This window comes from Lynx canadensis, chromosome A2 (assembly GCF_007474595.2).
Source record: "Lynx canadensis isolate LIC74 chromosome A2, mLynCan4.pri.v2, whole genome shotgun sequence".
NCBI classification, from domain to species: Eukaryota; Metazoa; Chordata; class Mammalia; order Carnivora; family Felidae; genus Lynx; species Lynx canadensis.
In genome coordinates, this window is record NC_044304.2 from 1 (window position 1) to 20,209 (window position 20,209).

A 20,209-nucleotide genomic window follows, 5' to 3' on the forward strand; every position below is an offset into this window, starting at 1 on the left:
CCCAGCAGAGGGGGAGCAAAGGTGCTGGTGCAGCCACAGGGAGGGAAGCCTGCTTTTCCCACCAAGTGCAAAGGGTCACGAACAGCAGGGGAGAGCTTCCCACGAGGGCAAACCAGACACCACTAAGGCACACGCCACGGGTTCGTGAACCCAGCTCAACAACACAACAGGGAAAAGCGAAAATAACTTTGTGTGTATGGTATCCCGGGAAGGGAAGCACACAAATATGTCTGGCGGGGAGCTGGACCCTCCACTTACAAAACCTCTTGTGGGGAAGAAAAGTCACAGGAATGAAATGTACAACCCAGGGAACATGGTCAACGAAGTGTAACAAGGTCACAGAGCAACAGAAAGCGACTATGTTACTGGGGTGAGCGCTGACTGACACACAGAACTGTCCAACCCAAAACCAATACGGTATCACGTGCCAACTGTACTTGCGTTAGAAACAAATGTTTAAAAACCCTCTCTTGGGGCGCCTGGGTGGCGCAGTCGGTTAAGTGTCCGACTTCAGCCAGGTCACGATCTCGCGGTCCGTGAGTTCGAGCCCCGCGTCGGGCTCTGGGCTGATGGCTCAGAGCCTGGAGCCTGTTTCCGATGCTGTGTCTCCCTCTCTCTCTGCCCCTCCCCCGTTCATGCTCTGTCTCTCTCTGTCCCAAAAATAAATAAACGTTGAAAAAAAATTAAAAAAAAAAAAAAAACCCTCTCTTGACAACACAGGGCATCTTCCCACTTTGGAGGACCAGCCCACGGCAAGCCCAGGGCTGTGCCTGCAGAGGGCAATGGCACCAGAGTCCACACCACTGTTGGCCAAGATGAGGGACCAGACACTGGTGCCCAGGACGAGTCTGGAAACCAGCAGGGACAGGGACACACGTAGATGGTCTCATCTTCTCAGTGAGACCCCTTCGCACACCCATCTTGCCAGGGGATGAAGTCCTGTGCAATCTCCCTGGGGCCAGCTCCAGCAAAAACCGGAAGTGCCCGGAGAAGGAGGCCACAGCCGTAACCAGGGTGGGCAGGCACGTGGCTGACGGCACGCAAAGGAAACAACGGCACTGTGCCGACAGTGCCGTGCTTATGAAAGCGGCCTGGGCTGTGGTGAAAACGCAGTGAGCAGAGAGCTGCATCAGGCCACAGGGCACAGATGTGACAAGAGAATCAAGCACTGCCTGTCACAGCGCTGGGCATGGTCAGCTGAGCACCATCAGCCCCCTGACTCTCCACAGGCCCCTGGCCCCCAGCAGGCACCTCATTCACTCCAACCTCCCGGGAGAAGACGCCGAGGCCTGAATGCGAGCCTGGCCTCAGCCAGGCCCTTCTCTACTACATACGTCCCCATGAGCAGCGGGAAGGAGCCACACTAGTAGCCCTAGACAGAGGACAGCAGACTGGATGACAGGTGAGGTGGGGGAGCCACGGTGAGACGGAGCCACAGGCATGTGCCCAGGTAGATGTCCCCCAGGCTGCACACCAGAGGGGCCAAGGCTCTGCCAAGAGGTCAATCTGGGAGTCATGACGCACGAAGCCACGGGCAGATGGCATCACCGAGGGATATGCAGGGACCAGCAGAGACCCAGGCCTGGGGGGGCGGGGAGGCAGGGGAACCTGGCACTCGGCTGTGCCCCTGGTCATGAGTGTTTGCCGTGGGTGGGTCCTCTGAGGAAAGCAGAGACCCTCAGACCGCAAGGCAAGCGGCGGAGGGTGGAGTCCAGGCTGGGGGTGGGCAACACACCAACCAACAGGCTCTACTTCAAGGAACAGCAGGGCAGTACCGAGGAATCGCGAGCAGACAAGACTGCTAGAGTCCACCTCGAGGCAATGTCTCTCCCCAAACTGGAGCCTTCTCTTGGGGACCGGAAGGTGGCCCAGCAAACGTCAGCAGAGGAACCAGAGCAAGACATCAAGGGACGTGTGGCAAGCCAGAGGCAGGCGACAGGGCGTCAGCCACGGCTCAGAGGGGCCCGCCCTGGGCCTGGTGAGTCTCAAGCTCGCTGGGGGGTGAAGGCGACGTGCCTGGGCTCCCAAGCCGCTCGCAGCCCCAAGGCGTAGCTGGTGGAGCCCCGGCGGGAGCAGGGCAGGCCACACCCTCACCTTGTTGGCCTGGATCAGGTGGAAGTTCTTCCCGTGCACTCGGAAGCCATGCTCAAAGTTCCTGCACTCCTCCTCGCTCCAAGCACAGAACCCATCTGCAAGCAGGAGGGAGGGCACAACGGCATCAGCAGTGCCCAGGACGTGACAACAGAGAGAGCGGGAAGAGCTGGCGCTGCACGCTCACCTCGGATCACCTTCACGTTGAATCGCAGCCTCCGCAGAGCCTCCTCTGCGTTGAAATTGCATTTCACCAGCTCATAAAGTGCCTGGGGGGAAGCCACGCTCACTCTTCCAACCTGCCCGCTTCATCCCACCCAACCCACCCCGGAGTAACAGCCAGGGACGTTCACACCACCACGGGGTGGGGGGGGGGGGGGGGGAGACAACATCAGGGGGCATTCAGACCCCCACCAGGGCAGGGATACCGGGAGCGCTCACACCACCACCGGGGTGGGGAATGTCAGGGACGTTCACACCGTCACCAGGGTGGGGATATCGGGAGCACTCACACCCCCATCATGGTGGGGATACCGGGAGCACTCACACCCCCACCGGGGTGGGGAATGTCAGGGACGTTCACACCACCACTGGGGGGGGGGGGGGGGACGACATCAGGGGGCATTCAGACCACCATCGGGGTGGGGATACCGGGAGCGCTCACATCCCCACCGGGGTGGGGAATGTCAGGGACGTTTACACCGCCACCGGGGTAGGGATATTGGGGTGTTTATACCATCATTTCCCCCTTGACAAGTTGTTTTTCATTTCAATTTGCCACCATCACACGACCACACTGGCGCACCTCCCAAACCCCCTCCCGCCCTTGCGTGGGCCCTGCCCTCTGACTCAGGGTGCTACAGCGCCACCGCCCTCTGCGCCCCTGTGGCAGCCCCACCTGCTCGCTGTCTTTCACCGTTTCTCCCTCCGGGAGCTGAGACCCAGCCATCTCGTGCCACCTGCGCTTCACTGCCCGGTACAGGAACTCCTCCACCTCCCTCTCAGGGAGGACGTTGGGGTCCCAGAGCAGCTGGTCGTCATTCTCATAGACTGTGGAGAAGGAGAGCCAGGGTCACATCACAGGCACGCGGCCTGCACCCACCTCCGGAGCTCACGCGCCCCTCTTCCAGCGGCCCCGTCAGAAGCACCTGTCAGGGCAGGCCATCTCAGCTCCTTCCAGGGGACTCCCCTGGTTCTTCCACAACGAAGACCGTACACACAGATATCTAAAGATACTATTTCACGACCAACTAGCGTTTACTCCAGAATGCGAGGTTGGTTTAATGTTTGAAAATCTATCAATATAAAGCATTACCTGAACAGGATGGAAAAAAAAACGACCATCTCAAGAGACTCAGAAAAAATACTTGACACGAGTCCAACTCGTTCATGGTAAGAACTGTCAGCTACTAACAGGAGGGAACTTTCTCCTCTACAGATAAAATTATGTTTGTTTGTTTATTTATTTTTTGAGAGAGCATGAGCGCAAGTGAGGAAGGGCAGAGAGAGAGGAGGGAGAGAATCCCAAGCAGGCTCCAGGCTCTACACTGTCAGCACAGAGTGCAACACAGGGCTCGAACTCATGAACCATGAGATCATGACCTGAGCTGAAACCAAGAGCTGGACACGTAACCGACTGAGCCCCACAGGCGCCTTATCCAATACAGAGCACCTACAGAAGCTTAGAGCCAACAGCATACTAAAGGGGTTACTGAACACGTCCCCCAACTTTGGGAACAAGAGAAAAACGTCCTCTATCACCTCTAGATCCTAGAGGAAAAACCAGTACAACAAAGCAAGGAAAAAAAATAAAAATACGAAGATCGCGAAGAAAGAAAGCCATCACAAGTTATGCCACTGAATACCTAAGAAAATACAAAAGAACCTACAAAACATTAAAGTTGGTAAATGAGCTTAGCAAAGTCACTCCGCACAAGATCAACTAAAACAAACTGCACTTCTACTGACAGAAATCAAGTACAGATGAAACTTCTGAAAACCTCTCGTAAAGCAGCACAAATAGGAGCACAAAGTATGCACAGGACTGCTGCAAAACCACGGCTGGCCCCGCTGGGGTTCGAGAGGGAACCACACGTGTGGACGGCGAGTGTCAATACCACAAAGATCAATTCTGCACAAGTTCATTTCAGGGTCCAGGGCACCTCTGATCACAGTCCTGGCAGGCATCTTGAGGCAGCTGACAAGCTGTGCACAACTTGTGTGGACAACAAGGCTCCAGAGGGTGGAGGCCTGGCGTCGTCTCCCACTTCCTCTGAGCGGCAACAGTAAGACAGCGTGCTGATGGCCAGGGTCCCGCTAGAGAGACCGGCAGGGCAGCAGCGGACCATTCCAGAAGCGGTGCTGGAACAGCGGCACACCACATGGGTTAAAGCAGTCCTGACCCACACCTCCAACCACACCCTGGACATGAAGCCAAACCTCGGCTTTCTGTGCAGCAGGGAAACAAAGCAGAACGTCTTGCACAGAAACTTCTCACCGGCACACACACTATGGGCAGAGTGAAAGCTTGGCCGCTGCCTCCCGGGAGGGACCGTGGCGGCACACGCGGCAGATGACAGACTCGTACCCGGAGCGCAGGAGGGACTGCCACAAATGAGAGAGAGAGGCACACGGGTTTGAAAGAGGGGAAAAGCCTTGAGCAGGTGCCTCACAACAGACGCAACGGCCAGTAAACGTGTTCGCCCTCAGAGAAACGCCAATTACAGCCACAAAGAGACGGCCCTCCACACCCGCTAGGAGGGCTCCAGTCAACATCACATTGTCACGTGTGCACAGGGACGCGGAACGTCGCCGGAGGGGCCCCTGACAAGTGTCTCCTGACCAAAACATGAGCCGACAGTGCAGCTCCCAGCCATCTGTCCGGGAAGAGAGAGACACACACGTACACGTTCGCGGCCACACGTGCCAGCCGTAGCTATCGACCAACAATAGAAGAGATGGGCCATGCGGTCCGTCCACACAAGGAAACAGGGCACAGCGCAATCGAGGTTCTTCTCGGGTGCAGCACAAAGGGAGATGCCAGCTCCCAGCCCCTCGGGGTCAAGGGCCGGCTTGCAGAAGAGGAAAAGGCCCGAAGCCCAGACGCTACGAGGCTGCGGTTCCAGACTGGGGTCCACCCGTCCTCAAGACCCTCCAAGGGTGTAGCTAAGGAGTGCGCACTGGTGCCTCTTTCTGGCGGACAGTCTCGGGTTCTCTCACAGACTGACCTCCACCTGACCTCCCTGTGACCCAGCCGACCTGAGCTTTCCCGGCCCCTCCTTTACCCAAACTGCTTATGGTGCAGCAACCACGTGCCACCAAGCCCACATCCCAGCCACCAGCCAGAGCCCCTGACATCTCCCCTGCCTGCCCCGTCTCTCCGCCAATCTCAGCTGCTGAATCATCCTGGGAAAGACCCCTGGCCATGAGTGCCAGCCCCAGGCTCACAGGGGCTTTGGGGCCCGGAAAACAAGACTCAGGCCAATAGCCAGGTGACTTCACGTCCCATTTTCTTCACCTACAGCTCGAGGTGTCAACGCCTATCTGGAAACACAACAAGCCTCATCCCATGTTCTAGGGGGATCGGGGACAGACAGACATCAGGTCCGGGACGGCGAGCATCCTGAGCCTCACCCCATGTTCTAGGGGGAACAGTGCAAGGCACAGAGACCCTAGTCTCTGGAGGACACTTGGGACAAGGTCCAGACACATGAAGGGCCAGGCGGGGAAAGGTGTGCATGCCCAGAGAGACGAGGACAGTGACCTGGGCAGGGAGGAAAGGGGCAGAAGGGGTGAGCCGAGGGCAGCAGAGGGGTACCAGCTGCACAGGGTGGCAGGACCACACAGCACTAAGCTGGAAGGACAGTGAGCAGGGATGGGGCGTCAACTGGCCCACCTCTTCCTGCCCTGGCCTTGGCCCCAAGTGTCCTACAAGCTCAGGGTGGTGCAGGGGGCACCTGGCCTGAGCCTGGCCCCTCAGATCCCCCCACCAAGAAGGCATGCAGCAGGTTCGTTCCTGACTGGACTAGGGCTCTCCTCTCTTCTCCTCCCTGTAGCCCACACTCACCGGGCCTCACTTACTTTTCTCACCATGGCGGTCCAAGTGCAGGCTGCTGAGGTCAGCTTGGAACTGAGGCCCAACCATGATCTCCTGCAAAGGCAAAGGCCCAGGACACTCAGGGATGATGGGAGGCCAGGCCACAAGGTGATGACATGGGCCCCTGGGTGGCTGCCTAGAGCCCAGGGCTCATCTGTGCAATCTGCCCACAGATACCAAGTCCTGTGATCTTGAGCACAAGAGGCAGAGGTGGATGTGTGTGCGTGTGAGTGACTCTGTCTACATCCACTTATCCATCTGTCTGCTATAGCTGTCATGTGGCCGGGGCGGGAGGCTCAAAGACCCAAGGGTTCTGAGGTCCAGTCTGAAGGCCCCAGAAGGACCTCCAGGACAGGACCTTGGGCCACATCACAGGGACAGGACTCCGGGGACAGGTCCTCAGGCCACATGATGGGGACAAGAGCAGCAGGTGTGAGTCTCAGTCCCCAACAGCACGGTCAGGCCGCAGCCCAGCTCCCCTCTCAGAAACCACGTGCTCAGCCTTGCCCCCAAGGGGCACAGATCCAGGTTCAAGGCACCGCTGGGTCAGAGCCACTCACCTTCTTACACTTGTTGGCAGGAAGAGGGTCCTCCTCTGTGTCGGACGAGGTGGAGGAGCCAGGCTCTTTGTCTCCGTCAGCCAGGAAGCAGGCTTTGGGGAAAGGGGAACAGCTGAGTCGCGCCCACGGCAGTCTGAGTGGCCTAACTGGCTAGTGGGCCCTGGAGGGCCACTGCCTGCACTTCCCCCCGACTCTCCATCCACCTGACCCCAAACTTCGCCCTTCCAGAAAAGGAGCCTGACCCTGGAGAGGCGATGGGTGTGAGATGGGCACAGGGCACAGGACAGGGGACTCAGGAGGCACCTCACACTGCCAGGCCTCACAGGCAGGCAGAGTCGAGGGGACGGGCTGTCAGCTACAAGAACCCGCACATTCCCTCCTCACGTAAACCAAAGCCATTCGTGTCAGCTCACAGGCAAGGAGACCGGAGCCCCTGAGGAGCTCAGACTGAGATCGGGACACATCCAGGTGCAACAGACATCCGTGCACAAGTCCTCGATCCCCAGCATCCCGGGGCCCCTTCCCCTGCATCACCAGAGCTGTGCGCGGCCCGCCCCCAAGGACAGTGCAGGAGCGGGCGGGACACCTACGTCCACTCCGGTTAGGAAACAGATCGGAGGCCTCATGGGAGGTCACGGACGGGGTAAGGTCGTCAGCCGAGGACTGTGTCTCTTCCTCTTCTTCCCCTGAAAGCAAATCCTTCGCTATTTGTTCCTTTTAACAAGAAAGCAAAGAACGTTTTTGTGGTTTGTTTCAACAACCTCGAGATGACACTTAATAACAAGTGACCGCGCTAACTCAGCGACTACCAGCAGCAGCCTCACGCTGGAAACGCCCCGAGAGCGCCCGTGGGTGGTTCCTTCCGCTCTGAAGATGAAGGGACCAGGCACAAGGACAGGCCGGCAAGGGGACCACTCCTTACACCCAGGGTCAGCAGAGCCCCTCCCTCCTGACACCTGCCCCAGAGGGCCCGGCCCAAGGGCATTTCTCCACACCAGTCTCCACTCGGCCCCTTCTCTAGCCCCTGCCCGTGGCCACCCGAGCCATGGGTGGGAAGCCACAGCCACTGAATCAGCTCTGACTCTGGGGAGTGGGGCGGGGGAACAGACAGGGCTCTTTAAGCAGTAGGCCTGGCCTGATGCCGCGACAGCACATCTGTGAGCGCCAGGGCCTTCTCGCCTGTCCTCCCTGAACCCTGCTCCCAGTCCACTCACCTTGTCCAGGGTCATGTCAGGGAGATTGGCTGTGGTGTCACTGCCCTCGCTCTCCCGCTCCGAGATGGGGTCTGACGCTTCATAGCCATAGAGGGCAAGCAGTTCATCAAGGGGCATGTCGCTGCTCTGCAGGGGCCAGGGCTGAGTCAGGAGGCTGCTCGGGGTTCTGAGCCACGTTGGCCACCACAAGCAGAACCACCTCGTCACACTCACAGCAGCTAACTCCAGCCAGACCCCAGGCCCAGTCCTTCAACCAAAGACTCCCTTACGACCCCCAACAGATGCAGGGACAAGACACCTGTTCCCAGAGAAGTCAGCTATTTGCCCAAGGTCACCAGCCTTGAAGGGTGGGGCCAGGATTGGCCTCTCCATCCTCATGGCACTGCCCAGGCTTAACTCCAACAATGCAAGGATGGCTCGATACCTGTAAATCTACCCTCACAACTTATGATGTCAATAAATCAGACGGGGAAAAACAAGACCATCTTGATAAACATGAAAGAAACATCTGGGAAAATCCAACATCTGCTTCTGATTGAAAAAACCAAAACAACAACTACAACGACAACTCAAGATGCTAAGTAGACAGATGTCTGCCTCATCAATGTAACAGAGGTGCCGTGAGCCCTCAAGGGGTTGGTAACGAGCCACCAGAGCAACCCCATCCCATCTGAACACGAAGGGAGGCTCAAGCCCACCGTAAGACACTACACGCCAATGCAACAGGACAAGAAACAGGAATGAAACATTTGATGACTGGGAAGGAAGAGACAAAACTACCACTGCCTTCCTCTCTAGTGCTGGTCGCTGTTCCTCACACCCACCTGTCTGCTCCTGAAGCCAGTGTTGTCCAGCCACACTGCGCCCTGACCCTGCGGGTCACAGCCAGCCTCCAGCTCCCTGGACCTCCCTCTCATTCTCTCAAGATGCCTGCCTCCCCTGTACCCCAGTTCCTGCCCTGCCCTCACCCCGGGGGGCTCAAGTCCACGTGGAAGAACACCCAACTTGTGCCCAGCCCCCTCCCAACTGACTCCGAGGTCCCCCTTCCACCCTCACGGGACCCCACTGACAGGGACATTCGCTACCTCCACCACAGTTTCCAACCGTGCATTTGTTGGGGGATTAACACAGTGGCCCAAAGACCCCCGGGGGTCCCAGAGGCACGGCAACTTTCACGGTAATAGGACGTGACTTCCGGCTCTCGCTGTGCTGGCGCTGGTGCCAAGGGAGCGAGCCAACGGTGGGGCACAGCACCCTCCGGTCGAGGCAGGAGCACAGGGTGTGAGAGCGGTTAGCGTGGGCACCTCCCACCACCCACTCAGCTGTAAACGTGCCATTCTCGCTCCAGAATATCCTGTACAAAATCACTGATTTCATCAACTCTCCCTCTGAGCAGCCGTGGTTCAATTTGCTGCGTGAGGAGACAGGAAGCACGCGGAGTGGCTGCCACACCCTGCAGTGAGGGTTTGTGCAGAAGCACCAGGGTCACGGCCGTGCCGGACGCACACCGTCCCGAGCTCGCCGCTGCACTCGTACCGGACGGCACGGCTGGCAGGTGACAGTGGTCTGGCCCGGCGCAGACGCCTTCGGACACGGGCCAAGTTGGCCGTTACGTCCAAACAAACAACTATGTGCTACAAGGGTGAAACTCCGGTCCCTGAGGAAAAAATTAGAATTTTGGGAACTCTGGATCTGACAACGTGTGCCTAACAAATTCACGATCCCGTTAGGTAAGGTCATACAGAACGGCAGTGTTTCCATAATTACCTTGGATGTTATATTCTTTCCTAATCAGTTTTTAAGAATTACGTCTGAAGAAAACCTAGATAAGGTATTCAAGTAATAAATGGCTGACTTTAGTTTTTGGTTAGATTTGAGAAGTTTTATTTATTTTTTTTTTTTTAATTTTTTTTTTTCAACGTTTATTTATTTTGGGGACAGAGAGAGACAGAGCATGAACGGGGGAGGGGCAGAGAGAGAGGGAGACACAGAATCGGAAACAGGCTCCAGGCTCTGAGCCATCAGCCCAGAGCCTGACGCGGGGCTCGAACTCACGGACCGCGAGATCGTGACCTGGCTGAAGTCGGACGCTTAACCGACTGCGCCACCCAGGCGCCCCGAGAAGTTTTAAATTCACGTTAAACTTTTGTTTTTTTCTTTAATGTTTATTTATTTATTTTTGAGAGAGACAGAGCATGGAAAGGAGAGGGACACACACAGGGAGAGAGAGGGAGGGAGGGAGGGAGGGAGGGAGAGAGAGAGAGAGAGAGAGAGAGAATCCCAAGCAGGCTCTAGCTGTGAGTGCAGAGCCCCAATGTGGGGCTCAAGCCCAGGAATCTTGAGATCATGACCTGAGCCAAAGTCAACAGTCAGATGTTTAACCGACTGAGCCCCCCAGGTACCCATGTTTTCTTTTTTGTTTTGTTTTTAACTTTTTTATGTTTGTTTATTTTTCAGAAAGAGACAGACACAGTGTGAGCAGAGGAGGGACAGAGACAGAGGGAGACACAGAATCCGAAGCAGGCTCCAGGCTCCGAGCCGTCAGCCCAGAGCCTGACATGGGGCTCGAACTCATGAGCCGTGAGATCATGACCTGAGCCGAAGTCGGACGCTCAACCGACTGAGCCACCCAGGCAACCTCCATGTTTTCTTTTCTGAAGAGAAGACTTGCCTTTGGTCTTAAGACCAAATTGGCACCGAGCGATACATAGCACCAAACTGCATAAAGTGCCCGCGATTATTGCGTTAAAAAAAAAAAAAAAAATTCCCAATACTTGAAAGATGTTTGATGAGATCAGTGTAGATACTGAACAAACCAAATGTTCGTGTCTCGCCAAGATGCACATGCCAGAGCCCCAACTCTCAATGCGACTGCACGTGGAGATGAGCCTTTACACAAGGAATTACAGGGAAATGAGTCGTGAGGATGGGGCCCTGATCCAAGAGGGTCAGGTCCTCAAGAGAACGGGCCCCAGACAGCCCGCCCTCGCTCCGACACGAGCACAAGGACACAGCGAGAAGGCAATGAACCGGAAGTCAGGATGAGGGCCCTCGGCAGAAACCACCACGCCTGAGCCTGGCTGCGGACTTCTGGCCTCCACGATTATGACAGAAATAAATCTCTTGTGCGGAAGCCCCCCGGGTGTCTCGGATCCTGTGGTGCACAGGCTGCAAACACCTCACGATGAGGAGGATAAAGAGCCACCGCAAGTCACCACCAACAGGTCCTGACACAACCAAGCACAGAATGTCACAGGGCATGTGGCAGAAGCCCCTCTGCAATCCCCTTTAGAGAACCACCACTGACTGACTCTGGGGGCAGCGTCCAGGAATATCCACCACGATCTGGGAAGGCGCTCTCCTCTTCCAAGAACAGACGTGTATGAAGCTAGGTTTACACTCCAACCAAGAGAACAGATCACTGCTCATCAACATCTGCCTTCAAGACAGTAGCTGGGCTCTCGGATCCGCTTCTGCATTTACAGAAACACAAAGCGGTTCCACTCTTCTCCCCAACTTGCTTTAGTTGGGGAAAAGCTGTTTTTTCATTTTCACAAAAATACGCTATTTCTATTAACAATGGATTTACTGCATAACCCGCACAAAACCCCTTGAGATCCTCCAACATTTGAAGGCCATAGAGGGGGTTCTGAGGCCAAAAAGTCTGACGACGGTGGGTTTTGTGCCTAGAACCCTAAAGCCCCAGAGGCACGACCGGGTCTGGCCCGGCCCCCACCATCTCAGCTCCTAGCACAGTGCCTGGCGCTTTGCAAACAGATGTGCACACAGCACTTGTCCCTGTGAAATCTGAGCTTCGAGACTAATTCAGCAAAAGAAGAAACCGTGACCTTGCCCGGGGGCTCCCCCTACACAGGGGCACGGGGGACGAGCTCAGCCAAGCACCTGGGAGATGAAGTCCTTCTCCAACTCTCCCTCCGGCTTCCCTGGGTCTCCTGCAGCCTGGTCGCACTCCTGCCGAATGCCGTAGTTCTGTGACAGGATCTCAACAAGGTTGAACTGATGGTCTGCAGAGCCCATGGACACCACTGTGGAGGAGACACCCACCTGCGTGAGCTCCCCACCCCTCACCCCACGCACACCAGCCATCGTGCAAGGCTGAGGACGGCTGGGGTAGGACACAACAGCGGCCCGCTGTCACCTGGGACAAAGCCCACAGCCTGCAGGTATGTGCACGTGTGGGTACATGCATACACGTGCAGAAGGCTGTGTGTGTGTGTGTGTGTGTGCGCACGTGCGTGCACGTTCAGATGCGTGTGCACACCAGTGGCCAGCATGGTCAGTCTACCACGTGGGAACTCCCAACAGAACGACCCCTGAGACAACAACACACCTGGCTAACTGGACACACGGATTCTGGACATTTGGGGGGATGTGTTCTCCTGGGCGCTTGCTTGGTCCCCCAACCACAGACACCGGTGAGGGCGTGGGCAAGAGCCCACACACTGGGAAGAAATGAGCACCAGGCGAGCGAGGGCAGGAAGAGCAGAAGGCCTGGCGGGGCCCTCAACTCCGGAAACGCACAGGTGACTGCGCACCCACGAGGGCCTGCAGGGCCAGCACGGCGCGGGCAGGACGCCCGCAGGACACACGCAGCAGGCCCGTCCGAGGCCAGTCCTTTCTGCTGCCTCGGCAGAGCAACACCAGTGCCACCCGCACAGGCCAATGTGTGGTGCACGTCACCGGATTTCTGGTTTTCCCAGAAGAAGCAGGCTGTGATCATTGCTCTCTCTCTCCCCATTCTGGTCTTCAGTAAGTCAAATTTAAAGAAAACAAACTCAAAAGGAAATGGCTAGAGCTCAATCCCCCCAGGCCAGGGAGCGATGAAGGCTGAGGCTGGACGGGAAGGGGGCCAACAGCCAGCCTGGGAGGGGTGCACAGCACCCTGGAGCTCACCCACAGCAAAGCCCCCAGTTTTCCTGCGGCCAGCGGCTCCAGCCCGAGGCCTTGGCTAAGGTGCCTGCCAGGCCAGCGGGACATGCCAGGAGTAAGGCACTCTGGCCCTCTCTTGGGCAGCCCTGCCCACACCAGAAAATGGGGAGAGCCCTGGCCACTCCGCCTACATACCTGTCCCTGGACCCTGGGAGCCAGCACACTGTGTCTGGCTCTGCCAGGCTGGGTGGGACTCTGTCTGTCACAACCACAAAGGCCCTGGTGGCCCTGGGCAGGAGGAAGGAAGGGGCAAGGAATGTACCTGCTGTTGTCTGCAAGCTGGGCTCCCCGGGGCACAGGCTGTGAGTGAGGCAGGAGGCCACGCGAGGGCTCTGCCTCTCCAGCGAGGAGGCCTGCAGAGAAAGAGAAGCAAGGTTAGCCCGGTGGGCCCAGGACCCGCTGGGGCACATCTCTGCATCCCGCCTGGGAGCAGGTTCAGGTCAGAGCCCAACTCCCCAGGCAGCCTCAGAAGTGGCCTCATATGGGAGGAATCTCATCTGGCTTCTGTGCAGAAACTGACAGAGTCCAAAAATCACATGAGGAGGGGCAGACAGCGAGGGAGACACAGAATCTGAAGCAGGCTCCAGGCTCTGAACTGACAGCACAGAGCCCAATGCAGGGCTCGAACCCACGAACCATGAGATCATGACCTGAGCCAGAGTCGGACACTGAACCGACTGAGCCACCCAGGTGCCCCAAGACATAAAACTATGAAACTATAGAAGTCTTAGAGAAAAACACAGGAACACATCTTTTGTTACCCTGGACACAGGCCGTGGCTTCTTAGATAACGCACCAAGAGTTAAACTACATGAACCGGATTTCATCTAAAGAAAAACTTTTCTGTTTGAAAGGCCATCACTGAAGAAGGCAATCCACAGAGCAGGGAGAGGCCTTCGAGCCATGCAGCTGAGAAAGGACCTGTGTCGAGAACACACAAGGAACTCTTGCAACTTGTTAATGAAAAGATAACCCAATTTAAAAATGGGCAAAGCATCTGAACAGACATTTCTTCAAAGAGATACACAGACGGCCAATGAGCACATGAAGAAATGCTCATCAGAAGAAAGCAAATCAAAGGCGGAAATGCAAAACGGAGCCAACACTTTGGGGAGCAGCTGGCGTAGGAGTTCCACTGCTTGCTAGACACCTAGGGGTCAGAGTGTGTCACCCCAACGTGTGCCACTCTGGCGTGAGGGCTACTCTGGGACGAAGACACTGAGCAAGAACAGACACAGGACGACCTCTGTAAATCACTGTGCGGGTGCCTCCCCTCCCGAACCAGGAAGGGAGCAGGTTAGCACTGAAGATGACCGGGCACCCAGCTCACTGAACACACACACCTTACTGACTAGCCTGACCTTCTACTAGTTCCCTGCACATCCACCTTCCCACGACTTGTTGCCTGGACAGACTCAAAGTCCTCCTGTGTCGTAACAGTCCATACAAGTTTATCGTTCTTTTGTGCAGACGCTCTCAGAAGTCCAAGCCCTAGCCACCCCCTTGGGTTACTCATCTGACTTCTCCGGCACATGTGCTGCTGGGTTAATAAACTGTGTATGTTTCTCCTTTGTTCATCTGTCTCTTGACAGTCTAAGTCCCCACCTGAAAACCTAAGAGGGGAAGGGAAAGGGTTAAGCCCTGCTTCCCCTAAGACACCCAAGGGAGAAGAAACCACACATCTACACTAACACTTGCACATGAGCATTCGTGGTGAAACCATTCACGAGAGCCAAAGATGGAAAGAACACGAATGTCCATCCGCTGATGAACAGACAAACCAAAGCTGAACAATGGAACGTCCCTTGGCCCCGAGCAGGAGCGAGGCGCCCACACCCGCCACCCCGCGGACGGACCCTGAACACACGACGCTCAGGGAGGGAACCAGACACAAGAGGCCACACAGGGTGTGAGTCCACGTGTGTGAACGTCCAGAACAGGCCCATCCACGGACAGGAAGGGGGCTCGTGGGGGCCGGGGGTGAGGAAAGATCAGGGGTGATGGCTGATAAAGACAGGGTTTGCTTCAGGGGAGATGGAATGTTCTAGAGTTGACTGCTGATGGTCATACAACTCTGAATGTACTTAAAACCACTGAATTGTACACGTTAAAACGAGCGAACTGTATACGAATTATACCTCCTTAAAGCCATCTGTACGTGCGCGCGCACACACACACACGACTGGAGTATTTAATAAAACTTTTAGAGCTTAGAACGGCAGTTTAGTAAGAATTTCCTCAGAGTCCTCAAGAAAACCTCAAGAGGTTGTGTAACCCTCCTCCTAAGAGAAACAAAGGGACTGAAGCTCAGAGAGATGGAGCCACATACCCTAGCTCACACAGCACATAAGGAGAGCGACTACAAACTCCGACCGAGGCCCTTCAAAAACCTGGCAGCATAAATGAAGGAACGGCACAGCCAGGAGAGAGAGCTGGTAGGCAAAGCCAAGCCACAGGCACCGGAGCACAGCAGGCAGGGGCTCACGAGGACCGTGGTGCAGAAATGAGGGGCACAGGGCTGGTGGGCACGGGGCCCCAGCTTCTCCAGGAGGAAGTGTAGCATGGTACACGGCCTCTGCCGGGAGCACTGGGAGGTTCTGGGCTGGAGCAGGGAGTAGGGAGTTAGGGAGCCCGGTCGGGGCAGCAGAGGCAGCACAGACAGAGGGGAAAGGAGCCAGTGGGGTGGAGCTGAGACGCGGCAGGGGGGCTGGAAGCAGGCAGGGGACACAGAGCACCGTGGCCTGCGTGGCCTGCCACAGAGGGCTTCACCTTCAGCCGCACCCTAAGTGTCCTCTGAAATCACACGGACCCCCTCTAGGACCCTCCGCAGTGATGAGTGTCCAGCCTCCCCCAGTGCAACTAGGCTGGCTTTCTGTCTCTTGCTACCAAGAGCTCTGATGGGCAGGCCGAGAGAGGCCAGCGTGTGGACGGCTCCTTTTCCAGACAGAACGCTGCTCCCAGTCCAGACCTGAGGTGCAGGGTCTGAGAAGGATGCGGCCCTTATGTGACTTGCCCTCTGACAGAGGAGCTCAGGCAAAGGAGCAAAGACAAGTGTCTGGAAGGCTCCTTCCCACCCCACCCCACCCCCAAGGAGGGGGCAGGACTCTGAGCACCCTGCTCCCCACAGGGGACTCAGTGGCCTCAGATCCCCAAGTTCATTTCCAGAGGACTCCAAGTTCCTCAAAACTCACCAAGAAACACTGACTTTGTGGATTCTCTTCCCTCCCCCCGTCCCAACATCTGACCTCTCAGTGCAAGCCCTGGGGTTCCCAGGGGTTCATACTTCCTCTGTTCAGAACCCTCTGGATGTCTCCATCAGAGTCAAAGCCCTCCACTCTGCCAAAATGGAAGAAGAAACAGGATGGGGAGTGGGTGGAGGACATTCTGGGTAAAAAACAAGGAAAGGAGGGAGGAAGAAAAGGAATTCTAAAGACTTGATCACAGAGGAGTGGGCGACCCCAGCCTCGGGAAGGACAGGCACGGTCACCAGTCCTGACTCAGGGGACCCTGACTGCTCAGATGTGGAGGCCAGGGCAGCTCTTCTCCCGGGACAGCGTATGACTCCTCCCACAACTTCCAAGCAGAACCCACAATGATGCCGTGGCAGATTCCACTCTGCAAAACAGCTGCACCCACACATCCCGTCCCGCAAGCTCTTCTGGGACACTGACACACCACCCCCTCCAGAAGTGGGATTCTGTGCCCCTTCCCTGGGGATCTGGATGGGCCTGGGACTTCAGGCAGGGTGGGGGACGGGGGCACACTCCATGTGACTTCCAAGGCTAGGTCTTAAAATGCAAGTCAGGTTCCGTCTGGTACCTTCTGGCAAAGCCATTCAGCTGCCATGCTGTGAGGAAGCCCAAGCTACATGAAGGTCGTGTGTCCGTGTCCCAGACAACAGCCAACACCAACCACACGTGAGCAAGGAAGCTTGCCTCCATGGGGGTCGGCTCCAGCCCCGGCCACCAACCACTGCAACCGCCAAGAGCAACCCTGAGTGAAAACCTCCTGGCTGAGCCCAGCCAGCCCTCAGCACCACAAAAGACAGCAATGAAACAACTGTAATTTTAAATTGAATTTCAGGGGTGCCTGGGTGGCTCAGGTGGTTAAGCGTCTGGCTTCGGCTCAGGTCACGATCTCGTGGTCTGTGGGCTCGAGCCCTGCGTCGGGCTCTGTGCTGACAGCTCGGAGCCTGGAGCTGATTCGGATTCTGTGTCTCCCTCTGTCTCTCTGCTCCTCACCCACTCACGCTCTGTCTCTCTCTCTCAAAAATAAATAAAAGATTTAAAATTTTTTTCTTCAATAAACAAATAAACAACTGACTTTCAAAGTGATTCCTTACACGGTGACAGCTACCCAGAACACCTTCCACCCACAGCCAGCTGCACTGCCTGGTTCCCCACTGACTGCTGGGGCGCCACCCTCCCCCAGCTGACCAACGCTTACTGAACATGTGCTCTGGGCCAGGTGCACCACAGTCCATCAACAAACAGGTTCTGCCCGTCTCCTCCCACACACGTCACCCGTCTAGCTGGGGACACGGACAGCAAACGAGTGGGAGTGGACATCCACAGGACTGAGGGGACACGATGGGGTTCTGGGACAACGCCAGGGCAGCGGAGTCTCCCCAAGGGCATTACGCCGCAGGAGGGAATGGAAGGAGTGGGGGCGGGGGGAGGCGGTCCGTGAGGGTCACATCACTGGGGTGAGATCACAGGGAGGAGATGCACTTTACCCTAAGGACAAAGGAAAGGCGTGGAGGGTTTTAAGCACAAGACAAAGTGTACTTGGGTCTTTCAAAGACCGATATCCAGGAGGAAGACCGTGTGAAACGCTCCCATCTTTTCTCCTGGTGCTGACAACTACTCCAGCAACTACACCAATCAGGCGGCTAATACCGATCAAGCACGTACCAGTAGCTTACAAACTGCCATCTATACCGGTTAGACACAGCCGATTGCCAGCAGCTTCCCCGTGCAAGCCACGGAGCTGAGATCTTGGGAGAGCTCTCGACTGGAGGGTCTCATTTCAGAGATGAGGAAACCAAGGCTCTGAAACATTCAGTCACCTGCCCAAGGTCACACAGAACTAAGAGGTTCCAGCGCTGCAACAGGTCCCCTGGGCAGAGACTGGCTGTGGCTCACCGCTTCTGACATCTGCACACTTCTTGGCCCTTTACTGACCAGGCTCTCTCTGACCAGACTCTAAGGCCCTTCATTTAGGACAGGCACCATCAGGTTTGTGCTCACGGCCAGATGCTCGGGACTTGCACCGAGCCAGGCACGTGGGGGATCTCACACAAAGACCTTCTCCTAGGAAACCAACTCAATTCCACTCAAATGCACCACTACACACTGTCAACACGTGGGACGGGGACACCCTGGGCAGCTGGCTGCTGTGAGGGTCTAGGGCCTTTGCACCAGGCAAGGCAGAGTCAACAGCCAAACCCAACAGCTCCCAGGGGAGGCCAGCTGGGGAGTCTGCCCCGTCCACCCACAGCACACCTGCCAGGCCGAGAGTGCTGACCCAATGCGGGGCTGACCCAGCCCCTGAGCCGGGAGCGCACACAGACCCAAAGACACTACCGCCACACCCCGCTAGGCCACTGAGACACCTAGCTTTTCTGCCCTTGACTCCCAAGACCAGCTTCCCTAAATGCAAAGCAAGGAGAACTAAGAAACCTTCGGGTCCAGCCACCCCACACAACAGGCTGGTGAGGCCTCGCCTTGCACCCAGACACCCACACCACCTCTAGCGCAAACCAGGGCCTGTTGCTGCCCCTCAGAAGGTCACTGGTGGAAGAGAATGGCCATGTCCGCCCTGCACAACACCTACCCACGTCGTGCCAGGACAGAGAACTCACCTTGGCCCCACAGCCATGCCGAGTATCCCACGACCCTGCTGCGCCTCACTGGGTGGACCCCTTCTCCTCTCTGGGTCTCGGGGAGGGGGGGGCGGGGCTACGCATTTGATGAGGGTTGCGTGCTGAGTCTGACAACCGGCTGCATCCCCAGACTAAAACGTCGCGCGCTGAGAGTCACATTACTGAGCCCTGGCAGCTGCAGTCTCCTTTAATCCTCAGTAGGGCCCCAAGAGCAGACCAGTGCACCCAGTCTTATCCAACATTCCAAAGTTTAAAAAAGGCCCAAAAGTGAAAGTTTCCCGTCCCTGGTTTGACAGGACTTGAAACTACTTGCTGACTGTGTTTTCCCAAACGATCCCAGGCGTTATCAGATCAGCCCTCACAGCTCCACACCCCACAAACCCTCAAATCGGAAAACCTCTGCATCGGAAAACACATCTGGCCCCAAGGACTTCGGGGAAGGGTTCGTGGGCCTGCTTCACGGCCCGAGACAGGAGGCTCCGAGAAGTAACTTGAAGCAGCCGGGCCAGGCTGGTCTGCCCGCCGGGGAGGCGGGGTGGGGGGAAGCCCCGACGCCCTAGGCCCTCCCAGCGCACCCCGGTGCCGGCGCCACGCAGGGCGGGCCCTATGTCGGAGTTCGAGTCCCGTTCGGGACCTGGTGGGAGCGAATGCGCGGTGCCCAGCACGGAGGGGGGGGGGGGGGGGAGGGGCTCACGAGCGGGCTGCGGTGCCGGGTCTCACCCGGGGTTCCGACGGGAGAGCGCGGCGCGCCACGACCGCGCGCCCGGAGAGCGCACTCCGCAAAGTTGGCCAACGCCGGGAGGGCAGGGCTGCGCGCCGCCGGGAGCCCCCGGGGGTCCAGGGCCTAGGAACGAGGAACCGGGGAGGGGGGTGGGGAGCGGGGTGGGGGTCGAGTGCCGGGGAATCCCGGCCGGAGAGCAGGGCGCGTGCCCCCACCCCGCGTCTGCCCTCTCCCCGCAGGCCCGCCCCTCCCCTCCCCACTCCGCGCCCCCGCCCCCTGCCCGCACATGCGCACTGCACCCCGCGATGTGGCAGCCGACCGGGGGGGGGGGGGGAACAGAGCCGGGGGCGGCCGCCGACGGAGCTCCGCGCCCCTCGGGCCCCGACGGGCGCGGCGCCCCGCGCCCAGCCTCCGCGCCCCGGGGCAGGGGTCTCCGCGCCCGGGGCCCCCGCACGGCCGGGCCCAGGGGCGGGGGGTGCGGGCGCGCGGGGGCGGGGGGCCGGCTCCCCCGGCCCGCTCACTCACCTCCGCCATGGCCGTGTGTGCGCGGGAGGCGGCGGCCGCGCCGGGATCCCCGGATGCGGGGCCGCGCGCTCATTGGCTGCGGCGCCCGGGAAGGCGGGGGCACCGGGCGGGGCCGGGGCGGGGCCGGGGGCGGGGCGCGGGCGGGCGCGTAGTAGGTGCGCGGAGCTG

At 57.8% G+C, this 20,209-nt stretch overlaps 1 protein-coding gene across 1 annotated transcript; it reads right to left on the bottom strand.

Moving 5' to 3' along the window:
• Positions 1-698: 698 nt before the first annotated feature.
• MIER2 (MIER family member 2) lies at positions 699-20,078 on the bottom strand. Its single transcript, XM_030297438.2, has 10 exons — positions 20,042-20,078; positions 13,174-13,264; positions 11,865-12,007; positions 7,962-8,087; positions 7,338-7,461; positions 6,748-6,839; positions 6,172-6,241; positions 2,990-3,141; positions 2,279-2,360; positions 699-2,189 (listed from the first exon to the last, which is right to left on the bottom strand). Exons 1-10 carry the CDS (start codon positions 20,048-20,050, stop codon positions 1,879-1,881), a joined length of 1,200 nt encoding a protein of 399 aa, XP_030153298.1. The 5' UTR covers positions 20,051-20,078; the 3' UTR covers positions 699-1,878.
• Positions 20,079-20,209: the final 131 nt, after the last annotated feature.